Here is an 8,878-nt window from a genome sequence, read left to right as displayed (position 1 = left end):
GTATTCGCATAACACAGCCTTATTCTTTCTTCTCTCTGCACAAATGGTTCCTTCTTGCGTTTCTAATTACTTCTCATGATTCCTGTCGGTAAATATCTATAATCTTCGACATCAAAGCCGCTGAGATCAGAATATAAGACGCTCGCTTTAAGAGATCTTTGTGTTCTCATTGCGTAATTGAGAATTTCTTCAGTCAGCCTTGCCTTGCGGTACATCCGGTTCGCTATCGTCCGTCATTTAGGACGAGATCTTTCCTGATGTTGTCTCGGATTGTTGCATCTTGTGTAGCACAAGCTGCTGTCTTGTATGCCATTGCTGTGTCGGACTAGCTCAGTTTAGTCGGCCAGAATATGGTCTGTCAGGAATTCGGGGGGGAATATTAGGTACAGGACGCCTATAACATAGACAGATTTTGATCGTTGGATATGTGCTTATGAAATACAAAATAAAAACATGATGTAGAAGGGGAGGGGGAGCGGTCATTCAACAAAAGAGACATGATATTGATATATAAACAGACAAGCATGAGAAATTTAACGTTAAAAAATTTTTTTCTTTATATATAAAGATTATGCGTTTTGCGGATTTTCTCCGTCCAGATCCATTCTTGGAAAGCCAATGTTTTGTAAACCTTGCAGTCCACTACCTGATACTACTCAGTATCAAGCTGCTCCTCGCCCTGATGAAGTAGACTGCAAGGTTTACAAAACGTTGGCATTTCAAGAATGGATCTGGACACGGAGGAAATCCGCGAAACGCATAATCTTTATGTAGAAAGCACCCGTGGAAGCTTCAAGAATAATTTTTCTCTCTCTTTAGTTTTAAATTATTAAAACTTACAATATTTTTAGTTGATATTTTTAGTTGATAGGACCAAGAAAGATAGAAAAAGAAAAACAAGGAAGATACAATATTCGAAAGCATGTATAATAGATACTGTAATAAATTATAAAATTTATAAGATAAAAAAATAATATAATGCAGATTGTTCAGTACTAGATGATTAAAATTTCAGATATCGTTTAATTATGTCAGAATATTAAAAATCATTATTTTATCTTAGGCCTTAGGCAAACAATTTTTATAAAGTAGCAACAAACTAATGAAATTGTATAGAATCAATCATATTTAGTTACAAAAATTATATATATATATATAAATACACTACTCAACAAAATTAGAGAATCACCCTGCAAAAATTTTAAGATAAAAGAATTTTATAAAAAATGCATCAAAATGTTTAAAAAAACATTTTATAGTTTTGAAATCTGTATAATCTGGTGTATATATTTTTAATACAGGTTTTTAATGTGTAAAATTTTTTTATTATTTTATGGAATTAGCAACAGCAAATGTTTCGATTTCTGTTTTTAGATCCTCTTCAATGCAATATAAAAAATAAAAAATAAAATAGAAAATACATGCTATTAATCTTATCAGCGTATGTAAATGATACTTATAAAGCATATGTATCTGATTGTAGTGATTTTACGAACGTGTATAAAAGATATTATTGGCTATGCTGTCTTATAAATCTCCTTTATATATGCATCAATACAGCAAATTGTCAAGTTTACTCAGTAGTAAATTACATTATTGTATAATTCGAATAAACTGATTTTCTTGTGACTTACATGAAATTGAGTGGAGCATTAAAATTGACAATTGACATTAAAATTGAAATATTGACAATTCTAATCTCGAATAAAAAATTTTTAACTTATGACTTATCATTTATGATTTATCATTTCAGATTGAACTTTTTTTTACTCTTGAATAAGGTGATAAGTTCTTTCCTTAAATTTCCTGAATGTTATGCTAATCAAATACAATAATTATTTGATTTGCAATCTATACACATCTATACACAAAATCCACCTGTTCGCGATGTTACTTGAACTATTATTCTCACCATCCTCTTGGTCGAAAAGTAGGAATGACACTGAGTTTAGTTGATAGAATGCTCCATTTATCCTACAAGGTTCCACAGAGAGAATTTTGACAATGCCATATAAATTTCACTTAGTAATAGATCCATTAAAAAAGATCTTTAATAATATTAATAAAAGATTACATAGTTCTAACAATTAAATCAAAATTCGCTGAATATAGATTCCCATAATAACAGGGAAATTAAAAAATCTAGATATTTCATCATTCTTTTCATAAATAAAATTTCAAATAAAATAAATAAGTTTTTTTAAAAACAGTCCCATTGTTCGTATGACCTAGGATTTAACAAGTTTTAATTTTAGAATTTAAAGTTTTAAATGGTTTATCAAAGTTTTAATCTTTAGACTGTTGGGAAAGCCACTTTTGTGGCTTTTGAGTGTGATTTAAAATATCACCATTTTTAATGGTATTTTTAATACTAATATATATTACATACAAACATAATTGTATACATATTGTCTAAAATATATTTAAAAATATAAGTATTGAAAAATATACAAAAAAATTAAAATATATAAAAAATTTTTAAAATTATAAAACAAAAAAGAAAAGTAAAAAAAGAAGCTACAAATTTTCTATATCCATTGTTAGCTCTGGGTAACAATAAAGGAAAGTTCAGAGTTTATACGTATACGTTTATATTCATTTATGTTGTCAATATTGCGCTTAAGATTCGAAATTTTATAAATCTATGCTCAGAATTGGAATTAGTGATACCAAAAACCCTCAAAATACACTGTTTTTGAGAAAATAAACATTTTTTATATTTGATTTTTTATATTCGTATGTTCCTTGCTACTTTTGTAATTCTACACAAATCTAAAAATTTTGCACATGTGTATGTTATTTACATAAAAAAATTTTTGAGAAAAAAGAATCACTATTTTAAAAAAATGCCGATAGTCTAAAGGTTAAAAGATAAACTTCCTTAGGTTTCACACACAAACGTAGTTTATGAAATAAAATGTAAAAATGTGATGCATATGTGGACCAAACAAACAAAATCACAGAAATTAGAAAAAGAACCATAAAAATCATATAAGATGGAATACAATTCAGCGCTCAGTAATAACAGAACACAAATTAGAAAAATCATTTCGATTGGGGTAACAAAAAGATCTTGAATAAGGAGACAAACTTTAAAAAGAAATAGATTTCTGAAATGTTACATACAAAAAAAAAGACAAATGAATGGAATAAATTTACAAAAATGACATTGAACTTTTAAATTTCTTATATTTTAATCTTATTTAACGTTATCTATACATTCAGCTATTTATATCATACAAGAATTTACAGCTTCAATAATTATCATGTTTAAAAATTGTGTATAAATTGTTAGCTTAATTTATTTTACTTAACTTCTTATCTAAAAGTTTATTATTTATTGCATTTTTAACTTTTATTGATTTTAATTACTGACTCATTTCCCAGAATTAACTTTCAATTCCAGTTAATTAATTTATTATCTTGTAATTTATTAATTGTAGTTTATTAATTTATTGTAGTTTATTAATTTATTATCTTATTAATTATATATATAATTTTAATTATTAACTTGTTGCCTCCTCTTTTCAGTATATTGTATGTGTCGGTTTAATGTTTGCATGATGACTTTCATTTGAAGAGAACTTTAGAAGTGTGCAACATCTCAATGTGCTTCATTTATCAATTTCATGTAAGTCACAAGAGAAAATCAATTTATTAAAATTATGTAATAATGTAATTACTTAATAAATCTGGCAATTTGATGTATTAATGCATATAAAGATTTATAAGACAACGTAATCAATAATACCAGGTCAATTTTATACGTTCGCAAAATCACTATCAATCAAATATAACATGCCCTTTATAAGAATTGTTTACATACGCTGATAAGATTAATAGCATTTTTTATTTTATTTTTTATATTGTACTGAAGAGGACCTAAAAACAGAGATCGAAATGTTTATTCTGTTGTAAATTTTATAAAATATTATATTGGGAGTACAAATTAGTTCAGTCTGTTTTTTTGTGCATTTATTTCAAAACAAAATGAATGAACAGATCAACTAAAGTGTTGTCCATCGTTGCCTACTACTTTTTCTCATCTCTCAGGCAATTTTCGAATTCCATCTCGAAAAAATGACTCGTCTTTGGAGGCGATCCAATTTTAGAGCTAATTTTCGATTTCTGCGAAAGAAGTGGACCGGTGACTTGCTGCATTCTTCGGAACAACCAGTAATCAGAAGGAGCAATGTCCGGAGAATACGGCGGGTACGGAAAAACATCCCATTGAGCGTTTCCAAATATTTTTTTACGACTTTAGCGACATGAGGCCGAGTGTTGTCATGAAGAAGAATAACTTTATCATGTCTTTGCTCGTCATGTCTTTTCCGGCCGTTTTTCTCGCAATGCATGGTTCAAACGAATCAATTGTAGCCGATATTGATCGCTCGTAATGAATCGTCAGGTTTCAGCAGCTCATAGTAAACAAGACCCTTTTGATCCCACCAGATACAGAACATAATCTTCGAATGTTCGGCTGTAGTGTTGATGTTGAGGTCGATGGCAACGATTGACCGGGGTTAGCGTAGTATTTTTTCTTTTTAGGATAGTCGTAGAATATCCACTTCTTATCTCTAGTCACAACCGATGCAAAAAACCTTTTCTCTGTTGTCTTTGAATCAGTTGTTCGCAAGTGAAAAATCGCCTTTCAATTTTTTTCTCGGTTTCATAAGGCACTCAATTTCCTTATTTTTGAATCATTCCCATGATTCTCAATCGTACAGAAACGGCTTGTTGAGTTACCATCAATAATTCTGCAAGCTCCTCTTGCGTTTGACTCTGATCTTCTTCAAGTAATATCTCTAATTCTTTATCTTCGAATTTTTTTGGCTGTCCAGAGCGAGGCTTGTCTTCAATGCTGAAATATCCTTGAAACGTCGAAACCATTCCCTACATGATTTATCAGTTGGAGCAGTGTCATAACCAATCACCATAAACTTTGACAAGCATTCGATGGTCTTCAGCCGCACTTTTCTTCCAATTAAAGCAGAAAATCAAAACCTCCCGCAAAATCAAAACCTTCTGCTGCTTGGTTAATACAAAATTCGACATTTCAAACACAGTAAAAATCAAGATTTTTGTATGAAACTCAAACTATAAACTGAATATTATTAGCAGATGTTTAACCTCTCTGAAACCGCCAAAATCAGCTGTCATTATGAACCATTCACAATAGCTGGAGCCATCTTTAGGGAAACGGATCTAATTTGTACTCCCAATAATAAAAAAATTTTACACATTAAGAAGCAATATTGACTTGAAAAAAAGGCATTCATCAGATTATATTGATTTAATCGTTTTGAGCTTTGTTGTTTCTATATTTAATTATTGAAATCTGTATTTTTCAGATCGGTACTTTAGAAAACCGTCTTACTAATATTTTATGGAGTTATATGAATATAAATGAAAATACATTAATCTCAAAATTTTTTACAAAATTTGCGAAGTTCCACAGTGCGAATTAAAAGTTGCGTACAAATGCAATTTACAGAATTCGAAAGAGTGAATCTTTATTTTTAAATTGTATTTTTATTTAACTCTGGACGATTTTTTTAACAGAGTCATACAACACTGAAGCAAAAATGACCTCTTTTATTTTGATGTTGAATAATTATTCAATAAAAAAAAACGATATTATGCTTCGATGCTGAATAACTCGATGAAAAAAATCGTAGAATATAATAACAAAGCAAATTAATGGCAAATTAAACATTCATTCTTTCAGATGCTATAAACTGCATTTGTGTGCAATTTTTAATTACGCCATGAAACTTTACAAATTTTATAAAAAATTTTGAGATTTGGTGCATCTTCATTTATGTTTGTGTAATTCCATAAAATATCAGTAAGATCGTTTTTTCTAAAGTACAGATCTGAAAAGTACATATTTCAAGTTGAAAACTTTTTTAAACATCCCGATACAATGATTTTTGATAAAGTTCTTCCATTTTAAAATTTGCTATTTTTACAAAATCGAAGGGTGATTCTTTAACTTTGTTGAGTAATGTATATTGCAAAATATGAATGACATAGAATAAAAGATAAATAGAATAATGTGAACTTATGAAACATTAATAGCGTAAAACAATAATAATTTGGATTAAAAAGGACAATAAAAATTCACATAACATGCTCAAGTGATAAGATACGTGCAGAAATAAAGTGAAAAGACATTTATTCGCATTATTATTAATTTATATAAGGAATTGATTAAAATAAATAAAAATATATATAATACGTCTCGTATTTTCCAATAGCGGCGCTAAAGAAGAAATTTTTGAAAGAAGAAATAATATTAGAAATAATATTAGAATTTAATTCACTTTAAGGAGGTTGTAAGGTAAATGCAATATGTTAAGAATTACTTTAAAATTATTCAAGATTATTCAAAATTACATTTAAGGGAATGTTGAAGCGATGGCCGAACTTGATCGATAGTATAGCTTTTAAAAAAATTTCAAATTCGATAATAATGACATCTTTCATTCATTTCTTATATTTATTATACAGGGTGTCCTAAAAAGGTCGGAACACCTGAATATTTCGGAAAATATAAATTTTGTAGAAAAGTGTTTCAGATAAAAGTTATAGAGTTTATTTACTGATCTTATTAGTTTAATCTTGATATCACCAAGGTCAGAGTCAAGGTCATATCGATTTTTTAAAACGGAACATCCTACTTTTGATAGAATCTAATAGCTGGTGTTGAGAGCTTTCCAAAACGATATAAGAAAATATTTTTTCAAAATATTTTTAAGTACTATTTGAGTTATGATGCTTGAAAGTTACAATACTGCCAGCATTAACATTACCCAAGATGTATTACGCAAAGTTTGCTCAGGCGGATTTACACATCTTTTATTCAGAAAAAGATTGGAAAATAATGCAACCAATGAAGACAAAATTAGATGATGATTCAGCTAACTAAGACAAGATCGGACAATGATCCAATAAAGGCAAAATCGGACAATGATTCAGCTAACTAAGGCAAGATCGGATGATAACCCAGCCAACTAAGGTAAGATCGGATGATTTAGTCAATGAAAGCAGGTTCGATCTTCCTTTCATTAGCTGTATTATTCTCTAATCTTTCTCTGAACACAAAAGATGTGTAAATCCGCTTGGGCAATCTCCGCTGTCTTCGCGTGATATATCTTGGGTAATGCTAATGCTGGCGGTACTGTTACTTTCAATCATAATTCAAAAATTATTTAATAAAAAATATTTTCTTATAGTGTTTTGGAAGCTCTCCACCAGCTCGACACCAGCTTTAGATTCTGGAATCAAAAGTAGGATATTCCATTAAAAAAAATTGATGTGATCTTGACCTGACTTTGGCGACGCCACCCAAAGTCAAACCAATAAGATCAGTAAATAAATCTTTTTGAACCCTACAACTTTTGAAACATTTTTTTGTAAAACTTATATTTTTCGAAATCAAGTATCTCGACCTTTTAAGGACACTCTGTATATCGTTGTGTTTCACTCAAACGTATTCTGTCCTTATCTAACGTATTGCAACGCCATCTCTTGCAAGATTGAACACCTACTGCTAGACACAATTATTGCTTTTTTTGCCATTCCGAGTCTTCGCTCAGCATTTGTAGGTATATGTCATTTGCAGATCGATATAAATCTTTCTTTTGAAGCTTTTAATCTTAATTTCATAAACTCAGTATTGTTTGTGCACGTAATACGCTTAGCTGCACTGTCGTTTGGTCCATACGAACTATAAAATTTTTGTATTAAGGAGATATCTACGTCAAGTGATAGCTCTACGTGTTGAAAAAAATATAAGTTTTTAATTTTTTTTTCGATTTTAGTACAAAATTTTTTGCAGCACTATCAAATTTTACATCTATTTTAATCCTATAAAAGGATTTTTGATTCCATTCAGTAAATTCGGAGATTTATATCGATCTGCTACGTCCCGATTGAGCCTCTAATATCCCCTTAAAAGTAATACAAAAAACTATAGATAGTTTACTATAGATAGTTTGATCTGGATCAAAAGTTATTTCAATAAAAAAATAATATTTTTTAAATTTGTACTCTAATAGAAATATATGAAAACATAATATTAGGTGTACAACTTTGCTTTCGCCGTTTTCCTATAGATGGCTTTAGCGGTAAGTGGTGGTCGAAATAAATAGATCATAGACGTTATACAATAAACTTGGGCATCTGTCAATATAACCCCATAGAAAGTTAGTCGATTTGTGTCTGCATCATAAAGTTATTCTCGATAAAATGTCAGTTTAGCCAAATTCTCGTCATTTGCGGGAGGATTTAATTTTTTGCTTCAATATGAAGAAATCTACGGCTGAGGCTCATCGAATGCTCTCAAATACTTATGGTGAGGCCGCTATTAGTGAAAGAACGTGTCGTGAGTGGTTTCAACGCTTCAAGAACGGTGATTTTGACGTTCAAGGTCATGCTCTGTATTTGGTGGGACCAGCTCGGCGTAGTGTATTATGAACTGTTAAAACTGAAACAATCACAGGCGATCGGTATCGAACGCAATTGATGCGTTTGAGCCGAGCATTGAAAGACAAACGGCCGCAATACAACGAGAGACACGATAAAGTGATTTTGCAGCATGACAATGCTCGACCCCATGTTGCGAAAGTGGTCAAGACATACTTGGAAACGTTGAAATGGGAAATCCTACCCCACTCGCCGTATTCTCCAGACGTTGCTCCCTCTGACTATCACTTGTTTCGATCAATGGCACACGGCCTGGCTGACCAGCACTTCCGGTCTCATGAAGAAGTAAAAAATTGGATCGATTCGTGGATAGCGTCAAAAGGTGACCAGTTTTTTCGACGCGGGATTCGTACGGTACCCGAAAGATGGGAGAAAATAATGGCCAGCG

General features: G+C 30.5%; 1 protein-coding gene across 1 annotated transcript in view; it reads right to left on the bottom strand.

Annotated features, from left to right (window-relative positions):
- Positions 1 to 330: 330 nt before the first annotated feature.
- LOC105627679 (dynamin) overlaps positions 331 to 8,878 on the bottom strand; it is an 89,737-nt gene continuing 81,189 nt past the window's right edge. The window contains exon 19 of the mRNA XM_012208958.1: positions 331 to 394. Within this exon, the coding sequence (XP_012064348.1) occupies positions 331 to 394 (64 nt within the window). The remainder of the gene's footprint in view (positions 395 to 8,878) is intronic.

This window comes from Atta cephalotes, assembly GCF_000143395.1.
Source record: "Atta cephalotes unplaced genomic scaffold scaffold00010, whole genome shotgun sequence".
Lineage (NCBI taxonomy): Eukaryota > Metazoa > Arthropoda > Insecta > Hymenoptera > Formicidae > Atta > Atta cephalotes.
The sequence above is the reverse complement of the archived record's forward strand: the minus strand, read 5'-3'. Positions and strand labels throughout refer to the sequence as shown.